We start from the raw sequence: 14,970 nt of genomic DNA, 5'->3' as shown, positions 1-14,970 counted from the left end.
CTAATTGCATTTGAAACTTCTGCCATCTCTCCCCTATTTCATTCTTCCTTTTATCAAATAGTTACAGAATATGAGGCAGTATGCTAGATACTAGGGTTACAGAAATAAAACTTATTGAGAATATTCCTCTCAACGTATTTAGTGTATTTGACAATATGCAGGAGTAAAGTTATGCTCTTCTTAGAAATTACAACATTAGATGTATGTACAGGATTATGTGTAAACAAAATAATGTCATTCTGATGAGCGGATGAGGATGTTAAAAGGAGGAATTTATAATTGAGCTGAGTATCATAGGAGTAGAAAAGACACGGCGTTGTTGTAGATCAAATTATGTGAGCATTGGCCAAGAAGATGCAGTAACATGGTAAGAAAAGGATGTTCAGTGTTTCTAGACTAAAGCCAAATATTCTTAAAGAGAATGGTAGAAGTCTAAAACCAATCCATAAAAAATTTTATTTGTAATTCCAATTGTTTGAGACTTTATCCTGAAGCATAAAGAAGTATAGGAAACTGATATAGATTTGTATTTTAGAAAGTTTACTGTAACAATGTAGAATATAGTGATGGAAAAGTAAAAATAATGGCAAGGACCATTTGAGAAAGATTTTGGCTGTAGATATTTTTTAAATTGAGAAATAATTGACATATAATTATATTTATATTTTCAGGTGTACACTGATTTGTTATATGTATATTACAAAATGTTCACCACAATAAGTCTAACATAGATCACTGCACATAATTACAAATATTCTTTTCCTCTGGTGATGAGAACTTTTAAGCTCTACTCTGTTAGCAACATTCAATATTTGAATACAGTAATAATACAATATTATTAACTGTAATCACCATACTTTACTTTATATCCCATGACTTACTTGTTTATAACCTTTTATATATTTAATATTTGTATTAATTTTTATACTATGTATTTGATAATTTTATAAGATTGTACCTTTTGACCACCTTCATCCAGTCCACCCCCATCTTCTGAGTTCAGTTTTTGTTGTTATTGTTCCACATAGATAAGCTAATATGTCATTTTTCTTTCTCTGTCTTATTTCACTTAACATAATGCCTTGAAGGTTTATCCAGGTTGTCACAAATAGCAGGATTTCCTTTTTTATGGCTTAATAATATTCCACTGTGCTATTAATTCTTCACTGGTTATTTTATAAGTGATGCAGTTATCTCCAGTGCACCACAGATATTTCTGAAAATCAATAGTATTCTAGCAGCTTAAGTGATTTAGACATTCATATATTAGAACATCTATATATATTTTTCCAAAACAAATGTCATGTATATATGTATGTTTGTATATACATTTCAACAACCCTTAAAATATATATGTATATGCATATATATATATGTTATGTGTATATATGTATGTATATTTTTATATATGTATGTGTATTTTAAGGGTTGTTTTGGAAGAATATGCATATGTGCTGTAATATTGCACTATCCTTGGGAAATTAGTTATTTCGTAAATATAATTTGAGACATCTAAATTAAGACCTATTGTGTATATGTATTTTAAAGATTGTTCTGATATACACATATGCATGTATGCATATTTTAAGGGTTGTTTTGGAAAAATATACATTGATGCTCTCATATTGCATCTATCTATACAGTGTGTGTGAGTGTAAGTAAATACAGGTGTGAGAAATTAATTTGATGGATTGTGTCAGATCACAATTGTAATTGATTCTGGGAGGAATGGGTATTGATTAGCAGTCAGGTTTTAGCTTTATCTTTAATGTTTATCTCCTTTTAGAAAAGGAAGCAAATATGAAAAATTGTTAATAGCCAGTAATTATTGGAAATAATAGGATTATGGTTGTCATTTTATTCTTTATAATTTCCTCTATTTTTACATTTATTAAATTAACAAATTAAAGGAAGGAAAATTTTATATGAAGAGGGACAAAGGCTTAGGTATTTAGGGGTGATGAGATACTGATTGGACAAGGATGGGACAGATCTAGAGCAAGGGTACAACTATAATTTGAGGGAATATCCATTATCAGAAGGTAGAAAAATTTAGAGCAATGGGAGGTTTCCTAAACTAAATAATGCTTGATATTTTTGACTTGGGTAGCTATTATTTACAGAAAAGTGGAGGGATCACTATTCTTCCTTATCCAGTATCTCTTCATGCCTGATATGTAGCACCTATATTAGCAATCATTCAGCAAATATTTATGGAGTTTCTGTTGGATTTGTAGGTATTGCTGTACTGCTGTGTTGAAGGCATACAAGAGACTTGCTCTCTTTGTTAGAAAGCGTTTTTGTTTGACTTTTTAAGGTATTTCTACCCATGTGAGAATGCATCCAGGGTTTCAGCCATCAAAAGAAAAATTTTCTTTGTTGTTAGGCAATACTAATACCATGGCCTTCATTGATCTCGTTTTTCAGCTATTGTGCTAGAATTCAGTATCATACTATGCAGCACACAATTTTCCTCTGATTATTTATTAATTTTGATTCTGAACTTCGTTGTAATTTCTTAGGCTGCTTGGTCACATTCCAGATGTATAAATGATGGCCCAAAATTTTAAGGGATTATGGAGTCACTAAATATTAGAGGATAAAGGAGTGCTTCAGTATACATCTTCACCCCCTTATTTTATAGATGAGGAATTTTAAATGAATGAAAACTTACAATATGCCAAGCATTTTTTACCTAGGTCTTAAATACTATTCCCTGTTTAGATTTGTCTAAATACCATCAGTTTTACTAACTACTTAATATGAAGGCAGATATTCTATATTGTGATGTTTGCAATATATTTAAGGTATTCATTTTCTCACTATCATCTTTCTTGTTTTTTTACTCAGCCTAAGTAGCAACTTGTAAAATAATTTGCCTTTCCCTATCTCATAACTTGATTGATTATATTACTTAGTTTTATAATGTACATGTTCACATTGAGATATTTATTTACAATCTAAGTAATATTAAATAAGTATTTTAAGTTGGGTGAGGCTTAAAGTTGGCTCTGTAAAAGTGTGGCTGTGGTGGTGTTGAGGGCAACATTAGACTTCACTACAGCCTAATCAGCTCCTCCAGATTCATCATCTTATGTAGCTGTATTACCATTGTCACCTGTTGTTTCCCAAATTGCAATTTCCTTCTCAGTTTGTGGCTAAAACCAAAATTTGATGATTGTTTTCCACCCAATTCAACATTGATCTTTGATCCTGCAGCAAATTTAAAAATACCTTTTTTTTACCAAAAATCTGACAAGATTGTATGGGTGTCATCGACAGTAACATCAGACTTTATGTCAGTGAATAAAGATGAAAACAGCTGTTTTATTGTCCAACTCAGCACTCATGCATTCAATACAGGATCATAATGTTTTCCAGCTTTCTTTAACTATCGATATTTTTCTATGCTTTCTACATATGTTGTGGGTATCCCTTTGTCTGACAAAATGTAGAGATTTTCAGTAATTCCTAAAAAGATTGGTCTGTCCATATTAACAAGTAAATAGTCAGGTTGTAGAAATATATCCTTAAAAATACAATTGTATGAGGATATTTTCTTTCTAGTAATAATTTTCGTTGTTTTATTTTTGATTTGCTATCACCATGTTGTCTTTATACTTCTGACTAAAATTTGAATTTTAATTATTTCTAGGCTCTTGGTTTTCACAAAGAATTGTAATTTCAAATTTAAATTAAGTGTCCCGGTGTGTGTTGTTGGAGAGACAGACAGAAACAAAAAGGGAGGGAAGAAATGAGGGAGAGATTGATTGACAGATTTAAAATAATAAAGCCTTAATCCTAATTTATGAAGAACTTTTGTCAGTGATGCCATGTTTAACATTCACTGCTTAAGAAACAGTAAATAAGTCAGTTTTTGATTTGACTTTCACCAGCAGCCTGTGGTAGCTGTTCCTCTTGTTATGCCAGTTTGCAGAAGGAAAGAAGATGAGGTGTCTGTTGGAAGTGCGCCCTTGGCAAAGCAACAATCATATCAGGCCTCTGAATATGCCAGCAGCCCTATAAAAACAAAAACAATAACAGGTATGTGTCAAGAACTCTATAAAGGGTCTGTGATTTTGCCTTGCCTCCAAGCTAACAAGTTGTCAAGTTATTCAGATCACTATTTCATGAATGCTTGAAACTTCTAGAATGGAGACAAATGACTTCATTATAACGGTGTAGGCAGTAAGCAGAATATTAGCATTTTCTTGTGTCCCTGTCCTAAGCCTCAATCTCACAAGATGGCACAAAGAAGACCAGGTGATACCCATATACAGTGGATTATGCTTCAGGAGAGGAAACCTCATTGTAGAGAACCTGAACCTTTTATAATGAGTAGTGAGTATGCCTGCAGTTTTCTCTAGAGGGGGACATGCTGTGTGTACCTTTCAAGACTTTAAGCAAACTTGCCCTTTACCCAGAATGAGGACAATATCTCTCTTTTGAGTTTGTACACTCTACAGATATCCTTGAAAACACAATTGGGAACAAAGGCTTCTATTTGTAAGACATGTAAAGCACAAGAGACCCAGGAAGAATTGTCTCCCAGTAGTATGTTCCTTCTTAAAGTGAATTCTTGCAAACCATAATACCTATCAATCTTTCTTCCTCCCTCCTCTCACTTTCTTAACTAGATCATCTATGCAAATAGGAAACATAAATATTCTTCCATAAAACAATTCTTTCCTTTTGTGTAATAAAAAAATGCTCTTTATCATTGTATTTTAAGTGGTATTTTTCCCTTTATCTTTGAATGTTTGTGATGAAGGGTCACCTGTCTTCAGGTGATTTTATATTTTTCTTTAATGTTCAGCTTTATTTCATATAATTCATATTCCCCCCCCCCCATGTTGAAAAAGATTTTATGTTTTTAATGAATCAAAAACTTACTGAATGTAATGGACAGGACTCTATTGTAAATGATATTAAAGGTAGAATTATTAGTGAGACATCTCTGCCCTTGAGGAATTTAAAATATGTTCATATACAAAAGAAAGTTCAAAGTAACATTGAAGGAAAATTAGTATTTCTTTACCATATTTAACAACAATAATAAAAATGCTAATGTACATTTTTATGGCATTTTAGACATAACTATTACTAGTCTTTGCTCTATTATTTTTCTTAAAATATGATGTTATATATATGTAATCATTAGACTCCTGCCTGTCAGTATCCATAAGCCTTTTACTTTGTTGACTTTTTTCATCAATTGACAAAAATACCTTTACATATTTTTTAAATTTTTATTTATTTTTTTACTAAAGTATCATTGATATATAATCTTATGTTGGTTTCAAATATACAGCACAGTAGTTCAACAGTTACCTATATTATTAAATCCTTCCACCCTCTAGTATGGTCTAGTAACATAGTAAGATGTTACGGAATCATTAACTGTATTCTCCATGCTACTACCATCCCCATGACCACCTTCTATTGTGATTATGAATTATTGTGCCTATGCATACATTTTGTATTGTAGGAAGATGATCTGTCAATGAGTGTTGAGTTTTTAATGTAAAATAAGTATTATTTCCTTTATAAACCATGCTAAGTTTTAGACTTTAGATTTCTTGAACTGGTAATTTACATAAAGGTTTTTAAACATCATCTCTTAGTAAAATAAAACAAATGTCCACTATAGTATCAGTTGATAAAAATAAATTTAATCTTGTATGAATATTTGCCACATATTCTGATCTCCTGTTTTATTGTTTAATCCTGTTCCTTAAATCACATTTGGTGATTGATTTACAATAATTAGGAGTAATGATGCAGAAAATGCCTATGTTTTAAATGAAATTACATAACAGAACTATACAGAAAATATGTTCATAGATTTTAGGATGCATTTGTTATGCATGGAGAAATTTTATATATAAATTCACCTGTTCTTTAAGTTACATACCATCTCACAAATGATATCAGTTAATATCTAAGATTTATTTTGATTTCTTATACTTTACCATTTTTATAAGAAATTTAATTTTAGATTGAGTAAATCAGTTTGAAAACATAATTTGCCGTACTTTTTACTTATAGGATATGAAGTTACATACAAACAATACCTTGTTCTTATTTCAAATTACAGATGTGAACTATAGATCTTTGCTTTTTAAGTTGTGGGTATTTGCTTTTTCTGTCTTTAATGTTTCCCAATCTCTAGAACCCTTAGGTTAGATATCCAATTGGTATCATTACAGGTAAGGACATCATTATTTCACCAAATATAGATTTATACTCAACCTAGCTTAACAGTTAACATTCTCAGTTAATGACCATACCTGACTTGTTTTGGGAGTGTGAGCATTTATAGAAGGTAAAAAAACTTGCGTATAACATTTATTCTTTATGATTTACATGTCTTCCTCCTTAGATGTACCTCCATTTTTATTTTTTACTTGGTAGTAGTACTCTGTTTTCTTGAGAATGCTCTGTGCTATTTTCTTTACTTAGAATTAAGTTTCAAAAAATTAATTATTTTTAATTAGAGTTTGCAGTTCCTATTTTGATTTTAATTTAAGAAGTGTTTTATGAGTCATTTGAATTTGTACCTACTTTTAAAGGTAGTTATCACTGTTTTATTATTTACATTGTACTATAAACTGTAATGAATTTGATAAAGTGCTTTTCTGTTTTTGTTTTACCATTTTAACTTTTTTAAGCATGCAGTTTAGTAGTGTTATGTACATTTACATTGTTGTGAAATGCACAGTTTACTTTTTAACTGAATTTTACAGTAGAGAAATAATAAATGCCTAAATTTTTGTTAAAATAATTTTTTTATTTTTACATTCTCAACTTAAAGCCCAATGTTGGTCTTAAGTTCATTCCCAACAAGTTATGTAATATTTTTGGCACATGAATACCAAGGCTTGGTGATATTGCACTGGGCTTGATTTTGCTTTTTAATTATTCAACAAGAAGCAGACATCTTCCTCTCCCAGTCTCAATTAACCAATGTTAAGTAGCTGGCTGTAGGGGAAACATGTGCTTGATGGCTGGAAACGTGTTGACAGCCGAACAGCACTGTTTCAGTGGTACATAGGCACATAAGGCAGGCCAAGCCAGAATAAAAACATGTTTCACATGAAGATAATATATTATCACAAAATTCTAAATAATCTTCTAGACAATCTGTTTATCCTTCAAAACAAGGAAACCTTTAAAAGCTATGATGACATCTGTTTACACTGTTTTGGGAATGTTACGAAAATTAATTTGGAACTCGACGAAAATGTCTGCAATGGAAATGAAAACTTTAGAAAAGGAGGATACTAAATAAATGGTAGATAATTCTTTAAAAACACTAGCCATTTTTTCTTACACTTATATATTCTCAAGTCTAAGGCATTATAGTGAGTACACAGTTAAAATAATAGAAGGTTTTTAATTTGACTCCTCAAATGCTACTGAGATAATAATAAATTAAGTGAAAATTAATGATATAAATTTCAGTAGATAATATTAAAAATTGTAAGTTTAAAACTTTAGCTTCTAACCATGATGGACTAGATTTATATTCCGACTATAAATAACTAATAAATTGGTCAAAATATGTGGAAGAAAAATAAGTTTAGCCCTAGCATCACCCTGGCTTTCTGCCTGAAGGCATATTCCAGGCTACAGAGCATGATGGGTTATATGAAGCTGAGCTCCACTCTCTTGCTGAGTTGAAGTTTGGGGAGGTAGACGTATTGAAGTATAACGAAGCAGAGATGACTAGAAATAATGGGATAAAGTTCTAGGGAGAAAAAGCTGTGCAATAAAAGAGCTCCAGAAATCAGCAGTAGAGTTCTCTTTGAGTATTTGCTGAATAGTAAGATGTGCGTACACAGGATGAGACTCCACAAAGTTTGGCAAAGGATGACCAAGGAGCTGTGACCTGAATGATTCCCAGGGCTCACACAGGGCTGGACGACATATTCACGCTCCTATTATCCATAGTATACAATTTCCATTGATCATTCAGGACATTCAGTAGACACCCCAGAAAGGCCGTGCCTCAGTAGTGGAGCTAAACTATCCATAAAGTAAAGGCTATCCACCTTAAAAAGCTTAAAAAAGAGCCTTTGAAGGAACTAAAACAGTAAGTTAACTGCTGACAAAATGAAGGCCATCAGTGTTAAGAGGAATACAGTAAGATCCAGACATGTCAACAACTTAAAAATCACATGTCAAGCATTCAGTCAAAAACTAAGAGATGCAAGGAAACAGGAAACTTTGACCCGGAGAAAAACTAGGTAATAGAAATAAACTGAGAAATGCCATAGATGATGAAATTAACATGTATATTAAATACTTCTGTATTAAAACAGGTATTATAACTATATGTTCAGGTATTAAAGGAAAGGAAAGATGAATACATTTTGAAGAGAAATGAAAGATATAGAAAGAACCAAGCCTAACTCTAGAGATGAAAAATATAATATCTGAAATGAGAAACTCACTGAGTGGAATTAGCAGTAGAGCAGACATTGCAGAAGTCAATAAACTTGACTCAGTGATAGAAACATGCCAAAATGAATTACAAAAAAAACAAAGGGGAAAAATTATAGAGTTTTATTGAACTATGGAATGATAATTAGAGTAGTCAGGGTAGGGTAGGCCTCACTAAAAGTTTGTATTTGACCAGATAATTGAGGCAGATGAGGGAGTGAGACTTGTGGATATCTTAAGAAAAAACATATAAGATTATATATATAACTATAAATGAGTTATCTAATAGAGCCCTTTTACTTTATATTAAAGGAGATTGAATCATAAAGAGGCCAAGCAACTTATCCAAAGTTAATGAGACTTGTTTTTAATGAAAACTCCAGATTATAGTAGTCATTCTGTGATTATTAGTTGCCTTCTTTCATTCCTTACTGTCATAACCAGGTCTAAAAACCAGGTCTCTGCAACTGCTATCCTCTCTCTAATATGTAATGTATAACCAACCAACTTCAGAGTGGATTTTTTTTCTTTGTCAAAGAATCACTCTACATTTTCAGCCCAGTCTCATAGGACTAAGATAGTAAAGAATTTTGCATCAGAGCTACCAACATGCATATACTGGGAAACACCTAACCTTTGTGATGATATGGAAGGTTCTGCCTCTCTTTAATTGGTAGATTTAATACCTTCAATTGAATAACTTTAATTAGTAGATTAATAACTTCAATGGTGCAGTTAAGTTCCTGTATGAGACTGAAAAGTGAAACACTATTGGCATATATTTTCTTCCCTGATATATCCTCATATATATCCCAGGGTCATTGATGCTTCTAGCAAAATAACAAATTGATGATGTTTCAGATGTTCCATTTTTTGTCAGTCATATGGAAATTCTATCTTACTTAGTTTTCAAAGAGAATTAAATAGGGATAATTCTGAAATTTAGAATAGCACAGATAATACATTACAGATACTGAAGGGTTTCAGAATCTTTCTTTTGACAATGAACTTAGGTTATTATGTAGGATATTTCTAATCACATTTTTTTCTGAACTAATTGCAAAATAACATTATTTTTATATTAAACAGGAGCTTAATAATATAGCTATGATATTTAAGATTGAGTTAAATTTGGCTGAAAATATCAAAAAATTTGGCTGAGAATACATGTGCAACTCTTGGGGGAAAATATGTTCCCAGCCCGGGGCAAATAGCCTTTGAAACTGAAATCAGGCAAAGGGAGAAATAAAGTGGGAAGGAACCCATTTATTGCCTACAAGCAGTGGTCTACTTCTTCTTGTCTGTGCCTCTCATGACCCGGCTGCTAAAAATACCAGACCAAACTTCTACAGTCCCAGTGTGCACTTGCTCCCACACCTTTTGTAATCACCTATTGATACGGAAATGCACTGGGGCCAGGCGAGAGATTCTGGAAATACTACAATTTTACCTACAACATGATCTCTCAGGGAGACCATACACAGCAAGGTGAGAAGAAAGCCCAAAATTAAATTTGGAGCTGTGTTTTCATTAAGGAGTGAGGACTAGGAGCCCCTGGAGAAGATTGAGAAGCATCATTTCTGAGAATCAGGCAACAAAGGAACATACATATATATATATACATATAAAACACAATTGAAGGGAGTTTCCAGATAAGTGAGTAATTAGTTACGTGCTGTAGAGTTATCAAGAACAACGAGGCCAAGAAATGTCAGTTGGCTGGAGGAGCTTTAGTGTTTTGGAAATGAATGGGAATTGAGCAAATTTATTGAGAAATGAATGCAGAGAAAACCTATGTTAACCATTCTTTCAAGAAATTTTGACTATCCAGACACTATTATGTCTATAGCTATAGAGAGGTAAAGAGGAGAGAAGAAAAAATTGGGGATACAGTAAAGTTGGGAGTAATTTCTAAAGAGAGACCAGAGATGAAGAATATACAATCTTATAAACAGATGTAGGATTTAACAGAATTGCTGCTTCTTTGAGCCAGAAATAAAAAGGTAAGAGTATGTTAATTTAGTTAATTTTCTCCCCACAAACAAGTATTTATATAAGATACATATTGTCTTCCTTGCATTGTTTCAGAGAATGTAAGAGATTGGGAAATGTGTAATTTTTTCACAAGACAAGCCTCTTGTTTTTCACATACAAGGGTATGTTCCTTCTAAGAAAACAAGACATGACATTACACCTTATATTCAGTTTTTAAAAATATATAGTTTAATATGTTATTCCAAGTTTGAAATTCTTTCAGATCTTTATAAAAAAAATCATTCTATCCGCAGGCAGTATAACTTGTAGGATGGTTATAAGTAGGGAGATAATTTTTGCTAGTAATAGTTGCTCCTAAAGGCACTGGTGTATTTTGATTCTAATTTTTAAGAGTTGTAGATTATAAGTTAAATGGGTCCCACCAACATAGTTATTCATATAAAAATATGTAAGCCATCCTTAATTTGATTATGTTTGAATGATGAATGTTGAGAAGACATGTTCCTAATTACAGTGTGGAATTAATATTAATGTAGAAGAAATAAGCTTTTTGTGGATTTGCATAAGAAGTTGCTCTCTTTAGTCATGTATTTTAGCATATAATTCCATTCTTTTGTGATTAGATATTTAATTTCATTGGAAAATATTAAAGTATGAGAGTAGACAGTAATGCATAATACGTGATTGATTTATTCTCTTAGGAACAAAATGCTTAGAAAATATTTTCCCCTTTGGGAATATAAAAAGGTTCAAAATAAAATGAAGTATATCTAATGAAGTACATCTTAGAAAAGACTTGAAAATATCATTCAGAAAGTAATCAGAGAACTTAATGAAAATATAAATACACTAAATTGCTTTTTCCCTTTTGTACTTTGTAATAAAAATTATTTTTATCTCTAAACCTTAATTTATAGGAAAAAGTATTAGCAGTCTGCAGAGCTTAAAAATGGTACTTAGTATTCAAATTATAAGTTGCTTCTACACTGTTTTGGGCAATGTGCATAATTTACAATCATAAAACATTCTAAGCTTAACTTCCTAATTTAAGGAAGTTAAGATTTCAAAATGTGCCAGATGATCATTCGATGTATCAGTCCAGTCTTAATGGTTGTAGTAGTAGATCAGTTGGTTTTTTTAAGCACTGCATTTGTTTTATGAAATATTCCTTGATCGTTTGATGAGCATCTTCTGCAGCTGCGTCTGAGCTCGCGCCACATGGTCGCTCGGGCGCGTGCTCAGGTTTCTTGTGATGCTGATGTTCATCTGAAGAGTCCTGAAGGAAAATAAATGTGATGTATAAATTTGGTGTGTCTTTTAGTGTGTCCAATAAAATGTCTTACAGTTAATGTTTGTGGATTAATTCCAAGAATATGTTCTTGAGAATTAGACCAGTTATTATTTCATATTTAATTTCTCTTTCTCTTCCTTGACTCATTTTTTTCTTTTTCTAGGACCACAGAGCATATTTATTTATGTATGGTTTCTTTTATTATATTCAAATCTTCCTCTCACTTTTACTTTGAAAGTAGAATATAGTCTCCACTGAATTTAGTCAGAGGAGATGGCTTTAGAAGGCAAATTATTTTAATTTTGAGACATTACCTTTAAATTCTATATTCTATTATAGTTATTTACTTTGATTTACTGTTGTCACTGTCTCACTCCTTTCCCATTTCATCGTCCTAACCCAAGCCTGGATGAAAGCAAAACAAAGGAGAAAAAACAAACAAAACCGCTGTTTCTGGTTTTCTTGAACACCGTTGAGTTAGGCTCACATTTTGTTAAAACCATTACCAAGTAATAAGAGAGAATGAATTGAAACCAGTGAAGACCGTTTCACCTGAGGGTTTCAGCCCTGTGCAAGTTCACTATGGATTTGTTGAGACCGAAAAATGACAACAGAAAGTTGGGGGTAAAAAGGGGCTCGTAATCAAGCTTTATTCTCAGGCTGGAAGGTCAAGCACTAGAATCATGTTCGCCTCTGCATGCAGCAAGCCCGTCTCAGTCTCTGCTCCCCTAGCTCAGCCTCTGCTCCAGGCACTGCCTCTCCTCTCCTGCTTTCCTCTCACTTACTTTTGTAGGATCTGCTTTTGGCATCCGGGGAACTCTTTATAACAATACCAGCAGTAATGTATTATTTCCAGCAGGTATGGAAACATGCACCTGTGCAGTAGGCTAAGTATTACCTCACTGCACACACACAACAGGTATCAGGTAAGGATCTTGGCCATGGAACTTCGATTTTCCCAAGAGGCACACAAAACTCTATGAAAATAGTTGTTTAGAGTAGTAGCCCTCAAACGTTTTCCTAGTGCATTCCTATTAGTAAAAAATTTTCAGCAAGCATCTGTAGTATATAATTTATTGATTTATGTATTAACTATGTGTATCATATAAAGCATGAAAGATAATTTTATTAAAATTTAAATCTTATCTGATAGAACTTATGATATATCAGTATTTCATTGAGAATAATGTACTTCATTTGTTTTTTTAATTTTTACTTTTATTTGCACATGGGATGACATTTGAAAGGTCTTTGGAGACAGCAAGTTATTTTAATATTTTATTTTTTAGTTGATATACATTCTATATTAATTTCAAGTATACAACACAGTGGTTCAAGTTACCCATATTATTAAATCCCCACCCCCACTAATGCAGCTACTATCTGTCAACATAGAAAGATGTTACAGAATCATTGGCTATATTCTCCATACTGTACTACTATTCCTGTGACAATCTACATTATGATTGAGAATTTTTGTGCCCCTTTATTCCACTCACATTCCTTATCCACCCACCCACTCATGTGCTTCATTTTTAAAAATAAAGTTTAATACTTTGTTCAAATAACTTAAAGGTTTAGTTCTTAATTCAGTTTATTTCAGTGGTTGGTTTTAGTGGCTGACATAATTGAAATGCCACTTCACTGAGATACTTAGATACAAGAGGAAAAAGAGCATCATTGACACTCCCAGGACACTTACTTTTTTTTCAGTCCCATCTGTTTTGCAAAGGTCTTCGTTGACATAATGCTAGTATATTTCTACCTTTTTGTATCAGTAACGTATTGTTCCAAATTAATGGAAAGGGGTCGTTTTTTCCTTTTAAACAAATTAGTGGTTTCTTTAATCCATGTATATGGATGCTTGTTTTTACAAGTACCTTTGACAAGTGTATATCCAAATTGTGAGGACTAATTTAGCTAAAACAGATAACAGAATTTGTAAATCTGATTAACTGTGTATATGTAAATTTAATATGCCACAGTTAACTGAAAATAAGTGAGTGAAGGGCTCTTGCCAGTTTCTTCTTGTTATTGAATCTACTCTTCCTTCAGTACACTTAGCATAGTGTTATATGTGGCCTTATGTCATGGAGAAGAGCATCAAGTCATTCTATTTTACTAAATATTAACAAACTCTGTCTTTCTCATTTTTAGATAGAAGTAAATATGAATAGATATTATTCACATTTGTCCCAGCAGCTCAGTGGCTGGTCTTGTGTTTTGTGTACTACATTTCTGAAGGGCACTGCTATATTGGGATGTTATCTGAAACTTTAGGGTTACCTAGGGAAAGTCTCCTATATAGGGCCCAGGTACGAGGGTGCCAAGGAGCCAGGTTAAAGTGAGAAAAGTATTGGCTAATGTAGTTCAAGAAATTTCTGGGGATAGAGAATAGAGAGGGGAGTAAAAAAATCAATATTATCTCCAGATACACAGACATAGGCATAGAGTCATTGGGGTAATGACCAGTGAATATTATAGTGGGAGGCATGAGAACCATGTAAACTAGGTAGGCAGTGAAGTTGAGTAGTTCTTTAGGAAGTAAACCTGGGAATTGGTGCAGTAAACCCCGTGATGAGCTTAAAACATTTTGGGGCATGTTGTGCAGGCTGTGTAACGACATTGTGAGGGAGGGGCAGGTACAACTAGTAACATTGCCTGGGTTTTCCCTTAACTGATGGGTGATTACTTTGCTGTGGAAGACACATTTCTAAATTAGAAAGTACTCTGATTTCAAGAGACAGAAACTATATTCAAATGATTTTAAAAAGAAAGGGGTATGTTTATTGATTCTATAACCAAAATGGTAAGAAAGCCAACATACATCTTTTCTTTGGAGTGACTTAGAATCAGAAACTCCACACCATCAGGACTCAGTCTTTTCCTGTTGGCTTAACTTTCTCTTACAGAATACAGGTTTCTTAATTTATTGGTATATATGTCTGTGGTACCTCTGGACTCACATACTTAACTCTGTATGATAAAAGAGAAAGAGATCTGGTCTGAGGAGGAGGGTTTTGTTTGGCCTGTCTTGGACTGTGTGCACATCTTGGTCAGTCACTGTTGCCGGTGGGGTGAGGTACTGTGATTGGGCTAGTGGCAGCCCAGGTGAGGTCATATATCCACCTCGATGTTCAGGGCCATGAGGTGTGGAACCAGATAACAGCAGAAACATGGCTCCTGGGGATAATTGGTGAGAATCAGTCAGCAATTCTGATTTATGTCTACTAATTTTT

The 14,970-nt window shown here is 32.8% G+C and overlaps 1 protein-coding gene across 8 annotated transcripts in view; it reads left to right on the top strand.

Moving 5' to 3' along the window:
- Positions 1–14,970, top strand: part of VPS13B (vacuolar protein sorting 13 homolog B) — an 876,251-nt gene that overhangs the window by 367,103 nt on the left and 494,178 nt on the right. For 6 of the 8 annotated variants that reach the window (XR_005022793.2, XM_057497864.1, XM_036875982.2 and 3 more), the window contains exon 21: positions 3,897–4,044. The exons of 1 other annotated variant lie outside the window; for it this stretch is intronic. Coding sequence is in view for 6 of the 7 variants with exons in the window: in XM_057497864.1 (XP_057353847.1) it covers positions 3,897–4,044 (148 nt within the window). In the remaining variant the exon portion in view is untranslated. The remainder of the gene's footprint in view (positions 1–3,896; positions 4,045–14,970) is intronic. One more of the 8 variants, XM_036876002.2, reaches the window with a different exon arrangement.

The sequence above is a fragment of the Manis pentadactyla genome, chromosome 3, assembly GCF_030020395.1.
Source record: "Manis pentadactyla isolate mManPen7 chromosome 3, mManPen7.hap1, whole genome shotgun sequence".
In the NCBI taxonomy this organism is placed as follows: Eukaryota; Metazoa; Chordata; class Mammalia; order Pholidota; family Manidae; genus Manis; species Manis pentadactyla.
Note: the sequence above shows the minus strand (reverse complement) of the source record. Positions and strands in the feature narration are given on the sequence as shown.